The 21232-nt window shown below is 50.6% G+C and overlaps 3 protein-coding genes across 5 annotated transcripts in view; 2 read left to right on the top strand and 1 right to left on the bottom strand.

Annotated features, from left to right (window-relative positions):
* Positions 1–21232, top strand: part of LOC143841497 (atrial natriuretic peptide receptor 2-like) — a 53164-nt gene that overhangs the window by 8782 nt on the left and 23150 nt on the right. For 2 of the 3 annotated variants that reach the window (XR_013232704.1, XM_077345870.1), the window contains one exon: positions 924–1675. The exons of the other annotated variant lie outside the window; for it this stretch is intronic. Coding sequence is in view for 1 of the 2 variants with exons in the window: in XM_077345870.1 (XP_077201985.1) it covers positions 924–931 (8 nt within the window). In the remaining variant the exon portion in view is untranslated. Of the gene's footprint in view, positions 1–923; positions 1676–21232 lie in introns of those variants that run through there. 3 annotated transcript variants of the gene reach the window in all.
* On the bottom strand, positions 11566–17052 carry LOC143841495 (uncharacterized). Its single transcript, XM_077345868.1, has one exon. It carries the CDS (start codon positions 13325–13327, stop codon positions 11645–11647), a length of 1683 nt encoding a protein of 560 aa, XP_077201983.1. The 5' UTR covers positions 13328–17052; the 3' UTR covers positions 11566–11644.
* On the top strand, positions 13764–20596 carry LOC143841496 (uncharacterized). Its single transcript, XM_077345869.1, has 6 exons — positions 13764–13776; positions 14286–14399; positions 17045–17183; positions 17706–17800; positions 18044–18172; positions 20178–20596. Exons 3-6 carry the CDS (start codon positions 17162–17164, stop codon positions 20367–20369), a joined length of 438 nt encoding a protein of 145 aa, XP_077201984.1. The 5' UTR covers positions 13764–13776; positions 14286–14399; positions 17045–17161; the 3' UTR covers positions 20370–20596.

The raw sequence follows: 21232 nt of genomic DNA, 5'->3' as shown, positions 1-21232 counted from the left end.
CTGCGTGTGGACGTGGAGAAATACGTTCAGGGGTGCCCTGTATGTTTAACTTCTAAGCCCATGGGGGGAAAGAAAAGGGGCTTATTACACCCGTTGCCCACTCCTTCATGCCCGTGGTCGGATGTTACTATGTACTTTATAACCGACCTGCCCCTCAGTCATGGGAAAAACGTGATTTGGGTGGTGGTGGATGCTTTCTCCAAGCAAGCCCACTTCATGCCATGTGGTGGGATGCCCTCAACAGCCAAACTGGCATCCTTATTTGTCACCCACGTATATCGCCTACATGGAATTCCTAGGAGGCTGCTCTCGGATCGGGGCTCCCAGTTCGTTGACAAGTTCTGGCGGGAGCTTTTGAGACTCTTGGGAGTGGAGCAAGCCCTGACTTCCAGGTACCATCCAGAGTCAAACGGCCAAACTGAAAGAGTAAACCAAATACTGGAACAGTATCTCCGCTGCTTTATCAATCACCAACAGGATGACTGGGTCTCGCTGCTCCCGGTGGCCGAGTTTGCTTACAATAATGGGGTTCATGCCTCTACAGGGGTTTCTCCTTTCCAGGTTGTCTATGGCACAGACCTGCTGGCTGTGCCCACTTGGAAACTTGCGTCCCCTGATGCTCCGGATGTACAAAAATGGGCGAGTGAAATCTCCAAGGCCTGGCCCTCCATTGTCTCTTGCCTGGAGGAGGCCAAACAGGCTTACAAAGCCCAAGCTGATAAGAAATGGACAGCTAACCCATCCTGGGCTGTGGGGGATCAGGTTTACTTGTCTACAAAAAACCTCCGCTGTCAACAGCAATCTTGCAAGTTGGGGCCCAAATATGTGGGGCCTTTTCAAATTACCAGACTGATTAATGATGTGACCGTTGAGCTAGCCTTGCCTAAGACTTATAGGAATGTGCACCCCGTTTTTCATTCCAGTCTGCTGAAACGTGCCCCTTTGCCGGACGCTTGGCATCCTCCACGCTCGACGCCTGTTCCTGTTTTCATCGATAAGGACACCTACTATGAAGTTGATAAAGTCCTGGACTCCTGGGTGCACTTCAGTACTTCGTGGAGTGGAAAGACTTTCCCATGGGGGATAGGGAGTGGGTGGAAGCCACAGACATGAGAGCCCCGTGGCTACTCCGCGCTTTCCATCGTGCCTTTCCTTTGTGCCCTAGACCAGTGGATGCGGGTTGAAGGGTGGGGGGTCCTTTTTGGAACGGAGGAATGTCAGGATCAGTGCCTGCTCGCTGCCATGAATTATTAGATTGGCCTGGGTTTCTCCATGTTTGCTTAGCCAGCATTTTACCTTTCGCTTTTGGGTCTCTATGTAACCTCGACCCTCTATATTTTTATCTGCCTGCCTGAAATCGAAACCTGTCTGCTGTACCCTGCTATCATGATTTGCTATGAACTATATGTCTTTTGAACCGGCCAGCAAGGCCTGCTCTGTGTAACAAAAGTAGTTATCTTGTCAGTGGGCGCCGGGTTTCCCAAGGACGTGCGAGAAGTAACACTCCCTGGTTATTGCACCTGGTGCTCCTCTCCCCCCTCCCTTGGGAACCTTCAAGTTTTGGGTGGGAGAATCCTATTGAAAAGGGTCTACAAATGTAACGGCTGGCAGAATTGACTTCTCAAGTTTAGGTGTCTGAACTAACTTCTCAATAAAACGCTTTCTTTTCATAGAAGCTTGTTGTGAGTTCTTGCTGCACTTGACACATGGGGCCCTAGGCAGATTACCAGTTTGAGGCCCCCATGACATAACAGTGAACAGTGACCATTTGCATTTCCTATGAGCACTGACCATTTGCATTATCCCTGAACACTTACTATTTGCAGTATCATTGTGATGCAACCCCCCTAGAAACCACCCCCAACCAACTAACCAACTAAAAAAAAAAAGGTTCGCCTAACTTTACCAAAAAATTCTACCTTCTTCTTTCCTCAATCCTCGGGCAGCGGCAGGTTTTGCACAGGCAAGCGCCCGATTCCTCCAATCACATCAGAGATTGAGAGGAAGAGTCAAGAGACAGGGAGAAGAAAGCGAGTCAGAGAGAGCGGCTCACACTCCAGCATGCGCACTGCAGGGAGTCGCCTCTAAGCAGGACAAGCAGAGGCAGCAAAAAGCACCCGGCGGGCTGGATAACCAGATAAATGTCCTCAGCGGGCCAGATGTGGCCCATGGGCCGTAATTTGGGGACCCCTGGGATAGCGACTATAAAAAATTATGCACTGAGAAATTAAAGAACACGACTGACCAAGCATTCCAATAGGGCATACCAAATCAAGGTTTTAGTGCCTTAAAAAAGAAACTTAAAAATGACTACTCATCTTTAGAGTGGCCAGAGGTGCAGGAGGAGGGCCTGGGGGGGGGGGAATTTCTAGGACAAGGAAAACAAACAGTAACAGTACAGTCCAGGAAAAATCAGACTCAGAACTGGCTTCTAAGAGAACTGGGCGGGGGAGGGGGGCTGGGGAAGAAATGAAAAGCAAATGTATAGGCCCTCCAATATGCATGCAGAGATCAGGGAATAAACTGAAGCAGGATGGGGCCAGAACCAATGGCCAAAAATGCCATGTGAAGAAGTCAAATCAGGACCTGCCAGTGAAGCCTCTTTCCCTCTGTGCTCAGACAGGCATCCTGCAGGCCACATCCCCTGCCCCCTCCCCAGCTGGGTGGGGATCTCACTGCTAGGCTGAGCAGGCCTGCCTGGGGCTGCTGGAAGACTCACCAGCTTAGCTCATGGCCTGCCCAGCCACGCAAGAGGGGAGCTGATCTGATGCCATCACACCAAGTGGCCTCTCTCAATCCGTACCTTGATGTAATTTGCCCTGAGTCCACAGGGAGAGGGCAGAGAGCAGATCAAAGTATGAAATAAATAAAAGTATTATCAATACAGTGTTTTTTCTAATGCCTTCATCATTCGGTGTCCATTTCATTCCTTGTGCCTTTTTGCTCAGCCTTGCTGGCATAGTCCTCCTCCCTCCATGTCCATTGCCTTGGGGAGCCCCCATTTAATTTTCTGCACAAACACAAAAGTGCCTTGAAAGGGAGAAGGAAATGAAACTGGAGAACCCCAACTCCTACCGGTTTCTCCAGCACATCCTTGAATTGCGTTTTGGTGCCTTCTGCGGGAGGGCTTCTGTCGACTTGGCTGGTCTGATGCATTTGCCATCCAAGCATGGCAGTGGGCAGAGCCAGGCCAGTGAGTGAAGCCCAGTGACCCCAAAGCAGAGCCTGGATGTTCCACGGCTGAGCTTGTGAACCTTAATTTAATGTCAGAGGATAATCAAGGAAAAGATTTAATTTAACACCCCAGAGGTACGTCTGACAGTTCTCGTCTGAATCCTGTCTGGGCTTCCTGACCTGTCCCCTGCCCTCCAGATACACACGGGCTATCAAAAAGGAGCAGAAACCCACCCTCTTTGTGCTGCTGTCCCATGAAACCTGGCCTGTTATGCAGGCTGCCTCTCTGGAACCCCCCCCCCCCGCTTCTCTTCTGGATCAGGTCAATACTAATAATACCCAACATTCCTTCATCTGCCCCCTTGTTTTCTTAGGAACCTATACGTTTTTATTGTTGTTTGAGTTTTGAATGGGTCTCAATATTTTCTCCAAATAAATCTCCTTGAGTGTAAATTAATGGCCATCATTATTTTAAAGGGTTTCTCTCCGGGAATGGATCCCATAATACATCAGTAGGAAAGATCTTATTTATTTTAATAGATTTATTTCCCGCTGCTCCCAGCAAGCCTGCTCGCGGTGTGTTACAGATGAAAACCCAACCTCTTCCAATATTCCCCAGAATTCCCTAAGAGGGACCCATTTCGGGTAACACTTTGATTCTTTCACTGGCAGAGATGTGGGGGACAGATACAGAATGGGGGTCCCTGGAGGCCCCCTCAGCAGCAACACTGAAAGTCAGCATCAGGGTATTTCTTTCTCCCAGGAGGCTCCAAAGAAGGGAGGAGTATGAGCTGCCCAGAAGTACATTAAAGATGCACGTGCTAATCAGTGTGGTTGATCAGGGGGCGGGAGGGGGGCATGTAGAAATAGCCATCAGCAGCACTGCACAGATCCACAAGTTGTGTCTCAGCTGTTCTCCCCAGAGCCCTCCAGAAAAGGCTGTTGGGGTTTTGGTGCTCTCTCAGGGCCTCTCCATTGGTCGCTATGGGGCATCTCAGCCCCATCCTCCTCCTGAGTCCCAGCTGTTTCTCCCCTATTTCCAGACTTCCTCTCCTCCCTCCAGGAATGAGGTTCTTGACATTCAACTGAGTGAGGCAAGAACTGGAGGACACCAGAGAGTCTTCCTGAGACTGACTTGGGGAGACCTCAGTTCAAATGCTGCTTTAGTCAGAATACTTGAGCCACTTTCTCCCAGCCCAACTCACAGGGTTCTTGTGAGGATAAGACAGGATATCCCACATGAGTTCCACAGAAGAAGGCAGAGCACAAAGAAACTGGAGGAACACCCAGCTCATTTTGAGACCAGGAGCACCTTTGCAGTGGCAAACTGCAGGAACCTGGGCCGCCATTTTTTGGGGTGGGCTGCCACTCCTGAGTCTGTCTATAGTGGGGGTCTTATGTCCATCTGTGCCTGGTCAGATGCCACAGAGGAGCCACAATAAGGGACTTCTGCTCTCTGCCCTTGGACCAGACGATCACTCCCTGCCTTGACAGAGACCTAAGCCACATCAGGCAAAAATCTAGACTAATGTAACACACACTACGTGGGCCTGCCCTTGAAGATGGATAGCCTAGGGCCTTGCCTGGCCTTTTCAAGGTTACTGTAAATATGGTCCTAACCACACAAAACAGAATAATCTTTCATGCGTTTTATTAGGCTGCAGCAAAATAAAAATATGAATGCAGGGGGAACAAATCCAAACCTCCTGTTCAAAGAACAACAGAATTGCATAGTCTTGAATATCTTCTCTTTAGGGACTGGGAGAGTGACCTGCCCCAATGACCTGGGTTCTCCACCCCTTGTTCCATTTCCCAGGACCTCCCTACAGCCATCAAGTCATCAAGCCAGACCTCAGGGGCTGCTGACAGGGTCCTTGAACTTCTACCTTCAGGGAGACCCTCCAGCCTCCAAGTTTCCTGTTGCACATTAATTCCCCCTCTCTTCCTGGCATCTTTGGTGCTTAGTTAAGAGATAAGGTTGAGCTGACCGCAGCCTCAGCATAAATCTGTATGTTTCTGCAGGCTTCCTCCGGCTGACCTATTGGAAACTACATTCCACAGGGGAATAACCTAGCACCTGCTTGATGGGGACCAGGGGTCAAATGCAGGCATGAAAAGCATCTTCCCCTTTCAGGGAACCTCAAGGGAAACCAATAGGCAGAACTGCACCCCATTTCTAACAACTGTATGATCAATTAGAAGGTTGCCATCACTTCCGTTGCTGCCACCCCATGCAAATGCCATGCAGCCCAGAATACTCCAACTGGACTGCGATTGGGAGCTGCCCAGAGGATGCCTCGATCACTCCTGTTCTGCAGCCACTCCAATGCATGGCACTTAATTCCCACGTTTCATTCCAGGAGATGGAAAATGCTTACGAAGAACAAAAAGGAGATCAGGGAGAAAGGGGACCTCGCAGCAAAACAAAGCCCAAGAAAGAAGAGAGGGACCCACTCAAAAGTACTGATGGCTCAAGAATCACAAAAAAAAAAAAAAAAAAAATTCACAATACAATACCTTTAAATCATGCCACATATGAAAAAGCATGTGATATAAATCAGTATGGAAAAATCAAACAGAGAGGATATACCAACAGAAGACAGTAAACAATTGAGCCTTTAAAATTAAACAGCTAATAACAAGGGATTCCCAGGCAGAGGGAAGGCGTGGCAACCCAAAACACATACAAGAAGAACAAGAACAAGAAACACACCTGTGGAGGAGGGGGGGGGGTGATCAAACCAGGTCCTTCAGATTCAAGGTTGCTGCTCTTATCCATAACACCAAGCAAGATGGGAAGCTCTTTGTTCCTTATTCGTCATTCCTACCCCACCTGCCATCTTTTTAAAATTCCCATTCTCTTTACCAAACGTACAACAAGAAGAAATTGGCAATGGTGCTTTGAGTAAGGAGACTAGATTGTCCCACTTTGGGAGGGACATCTGGGGGTACCTGGCAAATTGTACTTCTACTGAAATTAAAATATAAATATTACAATAGTATTTTTGTTTTCTATGTGTTCTATGAATCTTTTTGTTGCTCCATATAGACCAGATTTTTAATCAAGAACCCCCCCGGTCAAAGGTGTTCCATTTTACCAATGTTAAAATCTGGTCACCTTAGCTTTGAGTCTGTTCTCATGTGAGACGTGCTGGGCACTGAGAACAAGAAGCCACCCCCACCCACCAGGAGCCACAAAAGGGACTCAGAAGGGCTCAAAGGAGGGGCAGGTGGAGGCCCTGGGGCCAGACCTTGACCCACAACATGGAGGTTTTCTCCCCTGAGGAGAGAAACTGGGGCCCCCAAAGGCTGAGGAATGGCATCCAGGTCTGCCCCTGACCTACAGGAAGTGGGTGGCAGGCAGCAAATCCCTGTGGGCAGGTGAGAAGCAAGTGGGATCGAGCAGGGTCGGCCTCCCTTGAGCCCCTGATGCCCTCTGGGGGTCTCAGAGCCCAGGGCAGGGAGCCATGGCAACCGGATCAACCCCTTGGAAGCTGGAATCCTCCCTCCAACTGCCACCTCCAGCTGGTTCTCTGGGGAGGCCAACCAAGCAGTTCCTGCAGGGACACCCTCCGGGGGTTAGGAGGACACTGGGCTGCCAAAAGGAAGTTTGAGTCCAAGGGCACATTTAAGACCAACATAGTTTTATTCAAAGTGTGAGCTTCTGCATGCAGATGTCTCACCCTTAATAATCTTCTCAGCTGCACCTTTTATTGGGGGTTTAAGAGTTTTTAAAATTTATCTTGCATTATGGGCCAGAAACTCCTCTTCCTATGCAACGTCCCTGTTAAAGGGGCCAGACACTGTTGACATGGCCACAGAGATAAGGAGGCGAAAGCTATTGGAGGAATGGTGGCAGCTTAAAGGCATGAATGTTTATGACTGTCCTGACCCAGGTTCATTCCAGTCTGCTGTGTCTTTTGCTGAGGATGGAAATGGGTCTGAGTGCCTATGGTTGCCAGCCTCCAGGTGGGGCCTGGAGATCACCCAGAACTATTGTTTATCTCCCGGGGACAGAGATCAATTACCCAGGAGAAAATGGCTGCTTTGGAAGGTGAGCTGCATGCCATTAAACCTCATTGAGACCTCTCTTCCCATACTCCACTCCCAGACGGCATCCATAAACTCTCCAGGGATTTCCCAACCTTTGCTAAGGATTGAGAAGTAGGGGGGGCTCACCTGACTGGCCCAACTGGAATGAGTCTCACAACTGTAAATTCCCTACTGCAAATGTTGATGCATGTTGTTCAGCATGACAGTGTGAAGTTGCAAAGAAGATGCAAGAGGTGGATTGTGTAGGATGAGATATTGCAAAAGCATCATAGAGCAAGTCTAATTCTGCAAATGGAGGATGGAAACTTGGACAGATAACTTTGAGATAACGGTAAAAGTTTTGGTATACTCACAAATTAAACGCTAGAAGATTAGTGATGCAGATGCATCTGAAGTAAATTGAATGCTAGAGATAAGTGTTGTACCACTACCTGTTATGCAACCATTGACAATGCAGAGATAAGAGTTGTGCAAAAACCAAAAATGAAAACATTTTTCAGTTTGCATCTATTGGTCTTCAAAAAAAAAACCCCAATATTTCCAAAAAGTCCTAGATCCTTGTACCAGTATACTATTAGATCAGATGATATTCAGAAATCCTGATTTTTTTAGTCCAGAGATGAAAAATACTGTTTTTTTTTTAAAGCAGGGAGTTCTCTCCCAGCCACATGCAGGTGTGCCTTGGAACTCTCAGACTATTTCCACATGAGGAATATGCCCCTGGACAGCCTTTGAATGTTGGCTGCTTTTAGAGCCCTCTCCACATGACATTGCCAGCATACCGAGGCTGACCAGTAGCTGAGTTGAGTTTTGGCCATTTTTAAATTGTGATTAGGAGAATTGCCAAAATTGGATTTACAACCTTAAATTGCACGTACTATCGGTGAACAACCAGTGAGCAACCAGGGACAGGCCCGTATAGAGGAGAAAAGGCTCGATAGTTTCTACAGCATTGTCCCACCCTCGCACCCACCCTCCCCTCTCCATTTCTTGTTCTGAGTATTTTTTTGTATTGGTGCGGTCCACATTGCAGTGCGGAACCAAACCTATATTGTCCAAGGTACAATAAAATCTTTAAAGTGTCCACAGTCTTTTTGGGATCAGGCAGGCAAAAAGACAACCTCTTTTCTGTTTTCCCTTTCTTTCCCTTGGTTTATCTCCCTCTTTTACATGTTTGTTCATTCCATTTCTGTCTCCTCTATTCCCCCCCCCCTCCCATTTTCAGTTTTTGGTCTCAGGTGTTTCTCTTCCCTATCCAACTTGGAGTGAAGCATTAGTAAAGTAGTAGTAAAGCTTTGTTAAGGAGCAGTTGATATTTCTCCACGCTCTAACCAAGTCATACAAGGATGCTCTCCCCCCTTCCTATAAGCTTCCTATAGCTTTACATGCTATAGTAATAAAGGTCAGAAGAATGTATAATCCGGTTTTCACTAAGCAAAGGCGTCTCAAAGCAGCTTACAAATGCCATCCCTGTCTCTACCCACAACAGTACCCTGTAGGAGGTAGGTGGGCCTGAGAAAGCTCTGACAGAACCTTGTGAAATCTACAATAACAGAATTGTGGCTGGCTCAAGGTCACCGAGCTGGCTGGATGTGGAGGAGGGCGGAATCGAACTCAGTTTTCCAGATTAGAAGTTCCTGCTGACACCAAAGAGAATGGGAAGCTCTTTGTTTCTTATTCTTCATTCCTCCCCCAACCTGCCCACTTGTTTAAAATGCCGATTCTCTTTAGCAAAGGTATGGCAAGAAGAAATTGGCAACCGGGGTTTGAGTCTGTTCTCATGTGAGACATGGTGGGCACTGGGGAGAAGAAACCTCCCCACCGACCAGGAGACAAATAAGGGCCCGAAGGAGGGGCAGGTGGAGGCCTTGGGGCCAGACCTTGACCCCAGAAGCCCCTTCTGCACCTGCCTCAGAATTCACTTGCCCAGGCAGGCCACCCACTGGCAGGGACATTGAGCCTCCACTGCAGGGAGGGCGGCGTTGCTGAGTCCTATCAGAACTGGGAATCTTCCGCTTCTTGGCTTTTTAGAGGGAAATTGGAGCTGAGCAAGGCACGTGGCTTCTGGCAAGGAGCTCTTTGGCTGGAGTTTTTTTTTCTGGTTGAATCTCTAAGGCATGGCTGGATAAGGATGGTTGTATGATAGCCCCACCCCGTGCCTCATGCCCCGGAAGTGCCACCATGTCACCATGCCCCTTGACGTCACCGGAAGCGCTGTTGTCATGCCCCACCCCGTGTGCCCCCTGATCTGGATATATCATAATTATGCCACACACCCCCTAACGACGCCGGAAGCGGTGCTATCAAGCCCTCTGGCCTCTGGGTCCTGCCCCCTACTCTGGAAGTGCTGCCATTGTGCCTCATACCCCCCTGGAAGTGATGGTTGTTGGAGTATGCAATGTCTGGTGTACAAAGTTAACCAGGAAGAGGAAGACCCTGATGGGGGCAGCAAGAAGGCTGTTAGATAGATCAGAGAGTTCAGGACCTTTCTATCTTTTAAGTGTGCCTTTTGTCTGTCCCTAGATTGCTACTCTTAGGGCAATTTCCTTTTTCTTACCGGATCCTTCCAGTCTGCCTTCTTCTCTTGAGCCAGCTAGATGTAGGAGCTCTATCCTCCCCCTCACCTTTCCTATCCGGAATGTCCTTCCGTAAATAAAACTTTCCTTTCTAAGCTAAACAGCATCTGCATATCAATTAAATAACTTTGCTATGTAAACAATGGCGCCATGCCCCCCCTTCTGCCCTCTTTGCCCCCGGAAACAATTTCCACAGACCGTGCTCCCACCGGAAACGCAGCCATCTTTTTACACCCCTCGTGACAGCGTGGGATGTGTTGGAAGCTCTTTTTAAAGTTGGGAGTGATTTTTAAAGAACTCTTTGTTAAGTATTTGCCATACACATCAAGAAAAAGAAAGAAAGCCAAAGAAGAAAAAGGACAGGAGGGGAGAGAATGAAATAAAAATGGATGAAGTAAGAAGGGAGAGAGAAAAATCCAAACTGAAAACTAGAAGAAAGAAGAGGGGAAGCAAGAAGGGCGGCTGCAGGTTCAACGGCAGCCCAGCATTAATAACGCGGCTGGGTTGGGCCGCCAGGAGCAGTTTCTGGTGGGCTCTCACTTGCCCCGCCTCCTCCCGCCCCTCGGCAGGTGCAGCTTACATGCAGCGGGGGGGGGGCGTGGTCAAGGCCTATTTAGCCGCGAGGCCCCGCTGGGCCTTCCTCTTCAGCGCTGGGCCCTCTGCTCACCCGTGGTTTTCCCCACCCTCCCTCCCTCCCTTGGATTTAGGACAGTGCTTTCAGGTGTTTCTGTTATGTGTCGCGAATTGTCACAGCCGGCGGTTTTCGGAAAGGGTGGATCCTGACTTTGGGGAGACCGCGCCTGCATGCCTGGCTCGGAAGTTACCGGGAGCCTCTGTAAGAGGCTAGGTGCACTCGAGACAGCAGGCCCTAAAAGGGGGGGGGGGCTGTTGCGCCGTGCGGGTGAAGGTGGGAGTTCTAATAGAGATGAATGTCCTTAGAGACTCCACCAGCATCACCCTCCCGTGGGACCCAGCAGGCCTAAGGAATGGGGAACACGACCACGGGTGTCGTAGGGTCCCATAAGGATCGGCCTGCTGGGGATAATTTAGGGGGGCTTCAAATGGGCCATGCGCCGTTTGGCGGAGCGGAAGAAATAAAACAGTAAGGGCCCCGAGGGCAGGCCCTGTCCGGGATGAGGAAGGGTGCCGATAGGCCCCTTCCCCTTGACTGACAAGCAGAGGGCCCAATCGGGAGGCGCTTCGCGCCTCCCGATTGGGCCCTCTGCTGGTCAGTCCACTCCTAAGCTGCCAATCAGCAGCCGCGCGCAGCGCGGCTGCTGATTGGCTGCTTGCCCGGCCACAAACCAATTGGGAGGCGCCTCCCAACCCGCGCCTCCCAACCCGCCCCCCCCCCAACAGAGCTTCCCTTCGCTCCAGCGGCCATTACTTTGCTGGCCGCCGAGAGCGAAGGTAGGCTCCCTGGCCCCTGCCCCGAAAACGGCTCGCCTTTAAAACGCTCGCCAAGCCCCGGGAAACGCGCTCCGTGGCTCCTGGAGCTGCGGAGCGCCTTCCCCGGGGCTTGCCCAGCGTCTTAAAGCCCCGTCACCGCCTTAAAAACGCTGGGCAAGCCCCGGGGAAGGCGCTCCGTGGCTCCTGGAGCCACGGAGCGTCTTCCCCGGGGCTTGCCCAGCGTCTTAAAGCCCCCCCTCGCCTTTAAAATGCTCCCCAAGCCCTGGGGCCTGGGGAACATTTTTCTACATGAGCGTGAGGGGAAGCAAACCCTCCCCTAGGGCCCGCTAGTGTTATAATAAAGCTGTGGCCATTTTATTTGCTAAGCAGATTTTATTGCCTCCTTTGTGTTTGTGCGCTCCGCATGATCCCATAGCATCCCTGCTAGTTAATTATTTGTTGGTTGAAGGAGCAGGAGAATTAGGTGGTGGAGGAAGGGGAGGCACAAGGATTTCGAGCGTGGGAACAGATGACGGTTCTTCCACTGGTCTTCCGCTGGCGATGGTCTTACGGGTCTCGTCTTCGTACTGGATCTTGTCTGTTTTTAAAGGAGGCTGGTCCTTGTTAAGAATAGTTTTCTCTGTTGACACAGAATGTTCTTCATCGGTGGAATATTTGTGGAATCTGGCCAGAAAGCCAGATTTGGAAGCTGAACACTCTGAGCAGATCTTAAATAGGCAGATTAAAAAAACAATAGCCATTAGTAAGGCTGTGAGCGAAAGAGCCAGCACCATTTGCTTTCTGCTGTAGCCAGAGATGCTGGGCTGATCCGCAGGCTGTGTGGGGGCCTTTGCAAACTCCTGTCCATCCTTCCCAGGGCTGGAGAGTGTGGCCTTGCTTCTTTGGGTTATTCGAAGCCAGTTCTGTCTCATCATTTCCCTCACAAGCCTCTCCTGGTTGGAGGCCTTCTGTGGGGATTCCTCTAAGCCTTGGGCAGGAATAGCACTTTGAAGAGCTGCCTCTGGAGTTGCCCCTTGGAGTTGCTCCATGATTTTTGCTCTGAGCGCTCCCTCCAGCACACTGGCCAGCAGATACAGTGTTTTCAACTGCTTTTGGTCAGCCCAGTTCATATCCAAGGGCTCATCTCCTTTCATTTGCATGACCTCTTTGACCGATTTTAACAAGTTCAACTTGAGACCAATGTTGGAGTCGTTTTGGGCTGGGGCCAGCATGTCTCTGTTCGGTTCAGCGCTCTCCAGCAAGTAATTGTGCGGTTCAGCTCTCTCTGGCAAGATGTGAAGCAGGTTGCTCCTGTTCAGCTTCCTGGCTTCTAGTGTTTTCGTGACTTCTTGCATGCCATCGGAAAGCTCTTTCTTTTCACACAGAGGTCCATCGATGGCACATGACTCTGCGCACTCCAACGTGATAGTCTCCAATGAAACGTCCGTGTTCTCCTTAACGGAGCAAAGGCAGCAGGACATCTTTCTGGGCAATCTAAGCGTTTCCAGATGCAGCGAGCTCTGCAGCAGGTTCTCCAATGTCTTCGGTGTCACTTTGGTGGCACCAAGGTCTACGAAATTCAGAGATGGCAGACTGTAAAAACGAGAATCCTGAATGGCTGTCAGGGGATTGTGGCTGAGATCCACTGTGAGCAAGAATTGCATGCCATGCCAGGCTTCAAAAGTTCCCTCCGCGATCTGGTCGATCATATTACCGCTGAGGTTGATGATCTCCAGGAACGGGACGGCCTCAAAGGCGTTCCTCTCGATGATATGGATTTTGTTGTGTGACAAGTCCAAGTAGGTAAGGGAATGCAAGCCTTCCAGAGATGAAGTCTGAACTCTGCTCAGGCTGTTGGCCCTGAGGATCAAGTACTCAGCCCAAGGATAGGAATCCCATACTTCTTTTCCGACAGACAAAATCACATTCCCAGTAAAGTCCAAGTATGTGAACGGATGAGGATGAACTCCTGGCTGGGGAAGAGGAATTAGGTGGAATCCAGGAGAGTCAGTGATCCTGCTGCAGTTGAGTATTTCCAAGGTGCAGCGGCAGGGGGTAGGGCAAGGCCCTTGAGTGCCATCCAGCCCCATAAGGGGCACTACTAGTATCCAAAATAAGAGATGGGTATAAGCCATCTCAGCAAGGTCTACACCACCCAGCAGGTCTGTGCAGACTGCACAGCTAGCACTGTGGGCAAGCTTTATGTGTGTCTGTTGATGATTGTGACATCATTTAAACACTAGTGGTGTTTCATAAAGGACCACTGGCGGGCTTTAAACAGTGGCTGGACAGATCCTTATCATGGATGCTTTAGGCTAATCAAGGATACTAGAATCCGGAGGAGTTCCAGTCCAGGTTATACTCATGCCTGGTGATAAACTGAAAGATTCTGACAGGCCTTGGGTTCTCTAATGTATCCTGAATAAAGTTGCTGTCTGCTTATTGACTGGCAGGGTGGTAGTGTGGCCAAAGGAGACTGTGATCGTGCAGCCAAAGAAGACGTGACTCCTGCTTTGTGTTTGGCAACAGAAAAGGCCACAGCTTTTATTCCACCGGAAAGAACAGAGGGTTGGCAGGGCACGAGGTATAGAGTGAAACCCCCCACACATCCACCCGCCTGTTGACATGGGCTCGAGGTGGTCCTAGTTCCCCTCCCTCCCAGCCAGAAGGGTGGATGCCTGGCCCCTCAAAGCCCTTCCCCGGGAGGAGGTTGGTTAATGGTTGCTGGGCATCCACCTCATTCAACCATCCCTTCCTCCTGGCTCAGAGGTCATCAGGGGTGTGTGTGGTGTAATGGCGGCACATCCGGGTCAGGGGGTGCATGGGGTGGGGCATGATGACGGTGCTTCTGGTGATGTCAGGGGGCGTGGTTATGCAAATAGGTTCATTAGTATGCAAGGTGGAAGGCATGGTTATGCTTGTTATAATATGTGTACCACTTTACTACTGGAACTTATTAGACACTCTCTGAGATTGGATGCTGGAATAGATCAACCAGTTGTCTGTTCCTGCTGGGTTCTCCTTATGTCCTCCCTGAAGCCCCCCCCCCACCTGAGCCTCTAATTGCTCTCCTCCCTTTTTCTCCACTTGCAGAAGGTGCTGATCATCACTTTCCATGAGCCCCATCCCCCAGAATACAGACGCTTCCAAAGAGAGCTGATCCTGCGTGCCCAGAGGGACTTTGGAGTGTCACTCAATGACTCTCGGGTAAATCCACCCTCCCCTGCCTGTTTTCTTCCTCTGCTCCATGTTATTATGGGATGGAGTGCAGGGCCTTTTGGGAAAAGAGAGATCAGCCAGCATTTTGGGGCAAACCTCCCTTCTCACCTCAGCCTGGGAAATCTCCTTCCATGAAGAAGAAACAACCACAGGAGATGCCCTGATTGGGGTGGGAGGAGGCAGCCGTGGATTCCCCTTGCAGGCTGGTCACCTGGGTGGGCTTGCTAGGGCCAGGTCAAGAGGCTCCATTGGTACAAACACTGTTGCTCCTTTCTGCCTTGCTTTCTTGGTTACTGTCCTGAAAGTGTTTTCTCTCTCATGTGTCCTAGAATGCTGTGTGTTTCTAATGACTCCAGAGGAAGAAGGGCTGAACTCCATTCCTTGGTGCAATGGCGGAGCTTGTCCTGCTCCCTGTAGGGTCTTCCGTTTGGCTGGGGGCAAAGCTTTGGAGATGGGGCACCTAGTGCTGAGCCCCTGGAGTCCAGGGCTGGCTGGGCCAACCAGGGCTGGTTCTTTGAGGCCCTTTTCCTGGGGGTCCTTTCTCGGTGGAGCTGGGAGACTTCTTGGGACCAGGGATCGGCCTTGGGGCTGAATTTTGCCCCCTTTTCAAATCCACCATGTTTCCTTTCTCTTCCCATCATACTCAACCCTGCCTTCTTGGTGTGCTGCAGAGTTGCTTTGCAGATCTGGACTATGCTTTGTCTCCTTTATCCATTGTTGTCACTGAACTAGCCAGCTTGACCGAGGCGGCTCTGCTGTGCTAGTTCCTTTAGATCTGTCGGCCGCGATCGACGTGGTCGATCACGAGCTGCTAGCGAGCCGTCTCACCGGTACAGGGGAAAGGGGTACAGCCTTGCACTGGATATGCTCCTTCCTCCAAAACTGGACACAGAGGGTAGCTGTGGGAGAGGAATTATTGGGCCCTTACCGGCTCCCTTGTGGGGTCCCACAGGGCTCGATGCTCTCTCCCACATTATTCAACATCTTTATGCGCGCTCTGGCTCAACTGGTGCGGAGTTATGGGTTGGGTTGCCATCAGTATGCTGATGACACTCAGCTCTTTCTCCTCATGGATGGCCACCCGGACTCTCCCCCGGAACCATTCCCCAGATGTTTGAAAGCCGTGGCTGGATGGCTCGAGCAGAGTCACCTAAAACTCAACCCCTCCAAGACGGAGGTCCTGTGGTTGGGCCATAGGGGAGCAGACCAGGAAGCATGCTTGCCCTCTCTGGCCGGGACGCAACTTCAGATCGCGTCTCAGGCCAGAAACCTGGGGGTGACCATGGATGCCTCACTAACACTCGAGGCACAGGTCAAGCAGGTAGCTGGCCAGTCATTTTTCCATCTCTGCCAGGCTCGGCTACTAGCACCCTATCTGTCCTCTGAACACTTGGCCACAGTGATCCATGCAACGGTCACCTCCAGATTAGATTTCTGTAACTCGCTCTACACTGGCCTGTCTTTGGGCTTGATCCGGAAACTGCAACTGGTCCAAAATGCGGCTGCTAGGGTTCTCACAGATACACCTTGGAGGGCCTATATCCAGCCAGTGCTGAGGCAGCTGCACTGGTTACCGGTTATCTTCCGGACCAGGTTCAAGGTTTTGGTTTTGACCTTCAAGGCCATCTGTGGTCTGGGCCCAGTGTATATGAGGGGCCACCTATCACCCTATGCCCCCTGCAGGGCCTTACGCTCTGCGGGGGCTAACCTATTGGTCATTCCCGGTCACAAGGAAGCTCGCCTGGCCTCGACCAGGCCCAGGGCCTTTTCGGTCCGGGCCCCAACCTGGTGGAATGAGCTCCCAGAAGAGCTGCGGGCCCTGCGGGAATTGTCATCATTCCACAGGGCCTGCAAGACGGAGCTCTTCTGCCAGGCTTTCGGCTGAGGACGGGCAGCAAGAAAATCTAGCCCCCCTCACAAATGTGACGGTTGCGTCTGTCATCTGCCCCCCCCCCTTTCCCTTCTTAGTGGGTGTGGAATTGGGTTAGCTATATTGAAATTTGGCGCCATTCTTGTCTTAACTTTTGCATTAATTATATTATGTTTTATTGTGCTTTTATTGTTTTAGGGGATTGGTTTTTATGTGACCCACCTTGAGCCTCTGGGGGGAGGCGGGATATAAATATAATAATAATAATAATAATAATAATAATAATAATAATAATAATAATAATAATAATCCTGCCCCATATAATACAGTCTGAAAGGGGGGATTTGCTGGAATGTGGGTGTTTTCCAGTACATAAGTGGAAGAGGGGTTGACTGCATCTAGGGAACTGGCCCTGAAGCACCCCAGGCCCCCTTTCTTAGGCAGGGCTGCAGCCAAACCAACTTAGACCAAGGTCGGCCCCCCAATTCCCAGCCTCTGAGAGAAAAGCTGCTGGTCTGAACCAATTTGGGACCAGATACCAGATGGTGGAGACCCACCTCCATTGGTCACCACCTGCCTCTTATAGCTCCCCCACCAAAGCTGTTTCTAGAAGGTCCCCTACCCGTGTTTTTGAAGTCTAAGTGGTACCTGCAGGAAGGTGGAGTTGGGTAAGGGGGATGACAGGATTCCTTAATGTCTGTCTGTCTGTCTGTCTGTCTGTCTGTCTGTCTGTCTGTCTGTCTGTCTGTCTGTCTGTCTGTAGCACAAGAACCTGGTGGCTGGCTGCTTCCATGACCAGCTGCTGTTATATATCAGGGCACTGATTGAGACGCTGCATGAAGGTGGAACCAAGCGGAATACCAGCCTCATCCTGGAGAAGATGAGGAGCCTGAAAATCTGGGGTATGTTGATAATGGGACGGGCAAGAGTGGTGGTGGGGTGGAGGATGGGGAGTCTGCAAAGAAATTGTGGGGCAGGGGAAGGTGGGAGGAAGAAAAACAAGAGTTATTTCATATACCCCACTTTTCTCTACCCAAAGGAGTCGCATAGTGGCTTTCAATCCCCTTCCCTTTCCTCTCCCCACAACAGAGGTAGGTGAGGCTGAGAGAGCCCTGATATTACTGCTCGGCCGAACAGCTTTATCAGGGCTGTGACTGGCCCAAGGCCACTCAGCTGGCTGCATGCGGGGAAGCAGGGAATCAAACTCCTAACCACTACGCCAAACTTGAGATAAAAGGTGGATGGCTTGGACTGAGAGATATCAGGCCATGGGGAAGCAGGTGGGAGGGAGAGAAGGGGGGTCTGTCTGTATTGAGGAGCCCCCCCCCGAGCAGAGAATCTCACCCGTGATTCATGAGGGGCAACTGGTGCCAGGAGCCTAGCAAAAGTGACGTGCACCTCCCTCCCTGTCCTCCCCCATCCAGGTGTCACTGGGATGGTGAGCATCACTGAATCCAATAGAAGAAAAACTGATTTTTACCTATGGAGCATGGCAGATGTGGAGAGTGGACAATACCAGGTGTGTGTTTGTGGACTGGGGAGTGCTGTTCATGGTAGGCCCCACACAGCCTCACTGGGTCTCAGCATTGGTTTGCATGTGCCAAAAACCCTGCATGGGATTGGGGGTCTTGGGGGTGGTGGGAGGTGAAACATCTGGGCCTCCAAGCCTTTGAATCTGGATGGGATTTTTAGAAGGTGCAACAGATGTGGAGGAAGGTGCAGTCTGGACTAGTGATCAGGATCCGGCCTCTCCTTCCCTCAGGTGGTGGCTCATTACAATGGATCCGTGAGGAAAACTGAATGGCTGGGGCCCATCCCTTGGAAGCCAGCCCCACCCCTCCTGCCAACCGGATCTGTGTCTTCAGCAGGGATGACCCCTCCTGTTACAAAGGTGAGTGTGGTGAGGGATCAAAGGACCTGCTCCCATGGGCCAGGCCACGCTGGCCAGTCCTCATCCCTTTCAGCCCCTCTCTGCTGTTGCCAGTGGTGTCTCCTAAGTCGGGATGCTCACCCCCCTGTCAGTTGGCTTCATGTTCTGCTCCCTGGTGGTGGCCACAGAGCCTTCAGTGGGGCTCTTCAGGATCCACAGATGCCTTTCCTTTGGGTAACTCTGCATCTTCAGACAGTGTGGTCAGCCTTCTCACAAACCAAGGGGGGGTCTGGGTTTCCCCCTCCCACAGAGTCCTGTCGTCTCTGCTCACCATATAACAGCTGATTAATTTCCTTTGTGGTACCATCAAGGTTTTTTTGTCTGTACACATTTTCACTCAGCCTCATGGGAATTGTAGTACTCCCTCCTTGCAATTTAGTTGTCTAGCAGAATATCAGTTTCACCTTCTGCACAGCTGCAAAGTGTCTTGAAAGGAGGAACAAATGCGCCTGAAGCACTCTGAGCTTCCCTGCCAGTCTCTCTCTCCCCCCCCCCCCCTTGTGCTGCTTCCTGTGGGTTTCTGAATGAGTCCTTCCCTTGACTTTGCCAGTCTGACACGTTTGTCTGCATGGAGCATTTCTGCACACTCAACTCACTCCTGTTTTTCACAGCAGTCAATTCATAGGCCTTGAGATCAGTTGGGGCCTGGTTCTTCTGCACGTCTCTCCTTCATTTTCCCAGCAATGGGACCAGTTCATGTCCCTCGCCACATACCTTATATAGGCCGGATGTTCATGGGAGGTGCTGTTGTCGCTGCAGGGTCACTGTACAAACAAAAAAAAAACAGCATATAAGAACCAACTCTTCTTCAGTAATCTCAGGGCTCTCTCAGTCTCACCTCCCTCACAGGGTGTCTCTTGTGGGGAGAGGAAGGGATGATGAATGTAAGCTGCTTTGAGCCTCATTCGGGTAGAGAAAAGTGGCATATAAGAACCAACTCTTCTTCTTGTTCTTGTTCTTGTTCTTGTTCTTCCTTCCTTCTTCCTTCTTCCTTCTTCTTCCTTCTTCCTTCTTTCTTGTTTCTTCTTCCTTCCTCCTCCTTCTTCCTTCCTCCTTCTTCCTCCTCTTTTTCTTGGGTTTCCCCCTCCTTGGCTGTCTGCAGAGCCGGATTAAGTTTCCATGGGGCCCTAGGCAGATTACCTGTTTGAGGCCCCCATGCCATAACAGTGCGCAGTGGCCATTTGCATTTCCTATGAGCACTGACCATTTGCATTAGCCCTGAGCACTTACTATTTGCAGTATCATAGTGATGCAACCCCCCTAGAAACCACCCCCAACCAACAAACCAACTTTAAAAAAAAGGTTCGCCTAACTTTACCAAAAAATTCTACCTTCTTCTTTCCTCGATCCTCGGGCAGCGGCAGGTTTTGCACAGGCAAGCGCCCGATTCCTCCAATCACATCGGAGACTGAGAGGAAGAGTCAAGAGACAGGGAGAAGGAGGCGAGGGGAGAGGAAGGGAAGATGAATGTAAGCTGCTTTGAGCCTCATTCGGGTAGAGAAAAGTGGCATATAAGAACCAACTCTTCTTCTTGTTCTTCTTGTTCTTGTTCTTGTTCTTCCTTCTTCCTTCTTCCTTCTTTCTTCTTTCTTTCTTCTTTCTTTCTTCTTTCTTCTTCCTTCTTCCTTCCTCCTCCTTCTTCCTTCCTCCTCCTTCCTCCTTCCTCCTCCTTCCTCCTCTTTTTCTTGGGTTTCCCCCTCCTTGGCTGTCTGCAGAGCCGGATTAAGTTTCCATGGGGCCCTAGGCAGATTACCTGTTTGAGGCCCCCATGCCATAACAGTGCGCAGTGGCCATTTGCATTTCCTATGAGCACTGACCATTTGCATTAGCCCTGAGCACTTACTATTTGCAGTATCATAGTGATGCAACCCCCCTAGAAACCACCCCAACCAACAAACCAACTTAAAAAAAAAGGTTCTCCTAACTTCAAAAATGCATCCTGTCTCGTTCTTTCCTCGATCCTCAGGCAGTCTCAGGTTTTGCACAGGCGAGCTCGGATTCCTCCAATCACGCCGGAGAGGAAGAGTCAAGAGACAGGGAGAAGGAGGCGAGTCAGAGGGAGCGGCTCACCTTCCAGCATGCGCACTGCGGGGAGTCGCCTCTAAGCAGGACAAGCAGAGGCAGCGAAAAGCACCCGGCGGGCCGGATAACCGGATAAATGTCCTCGGCGGGCCAGATGTGGACCACGAGCCGTAGTTTGGGGACGCCTGGGATAGAGAATATAAAAAATTATGCACTGAGAAATTAGAGAACACGACTGACCAACCATTCTAAGAGGCATAATAAATCAAGGTTTTAGTGCCTTAAAAAAGAAACTTAAAAAATGAGTACTCATCTTTAGGGTGACCAGAGGTGCAGGGGGGGGGGGGGCTGGAGGGGGGAATTTCCAGAACAAGGAAAAAAAACCGTAACAGTCCAGTACAGGAAAAAATGGACTCAGAACTGGCTTCTAGGAATAGATTGGGGGTAAAAGTGGTCTCACATGAACTGGGGTGGGGGGGGGCCTCGGGAAGAAATGAAAAGCAAATGTATAGGCCCTCCAACATGCATACAGAGATCAGGGAATAAACTGAAGCAGGATGGGGCCAGAATGACCAATTACCAGAAATGCCACGTGAAGAAGTCAAATCCAGACCTGCAAGTGGAGCCTCTTTCCCTCTGTGCTCAGAGAGGCATCCTGCAGGCCATACCCCTGCCCCCTCCCCAGCTGGGCGGGGATCTCGCTGCTGGTCTGAGCAGCCCTGCCTGGGGATGCTGGAAGACTCAGGGGCTCAGCTCATGGCCTGCCCAGCCATGCAAGAAGGGAGCTGATCTGATGCCATCACACCAAGTGGCCTCTCTCAATCCATACCTTGATGTAATTTGCCCTGAGTCCACAGGGAGAGGGCAGAGAGCAGATCCAAGTATGAAATAAATAAAAGTATCGTCAATACGGTGTTTTTTCTAATGCCTTCATCATTCGGTGCCCATTTCATTCCTTGTGCCTTTCTGCTCAGCCTTGTTGGCGTAGTCCTCCTCCCT

Source organism: Paroedura picta, chromosome 7 (assembly GCF_049243985.1).
Source record: "Paroedura picta isolate Pp20150507F chromosome 7, Ppicta_v3.0, whole genome shotgun sequence".
Taxonomy (NCBI): Eukaryota; Metazoa; Chordata; class Lepidosauria; order Squamata; family Gekkonidae; genus Paroedura; species Paroedura picta.
This window is presented reverse-complemented; position numbering and strand designations above follow the sequence as displayed.

What these genes read in the sequence shown, in the direction of transcription:
- LOC143841495 (XM_077345868.1), bottom strand. Translation starts at nt 13,327, where the DNA reads ATGGCTTATACCCATCTCTTATTTTGGATACTAGTAGTGCCCCTTATG.
- LOC143841496 (XM_077345869.1), top strand. Translation starts at nt 17,162, where the DNA reads ATGAGGAGCCTGAAAATCTGGG. An exon ending in GAGGAGCCTGAAAATCTGGG is followed by an intron (nt 17,184 to 17,705) that starts GTATGTTGATAA and finishes TCCCCCATCCAG; the next exon opens with GTGTCACTGGGATGGTGAGC. An exon ending in TGACCCCTCCTGTTACAAAG is followed by an intron (nt 18,173 to 20,177) that starts GTGAGTGTGGTG and finishes CTCGATCCTCAG; the next exon opens with GCAGTCTCAGGTTTTGCACA.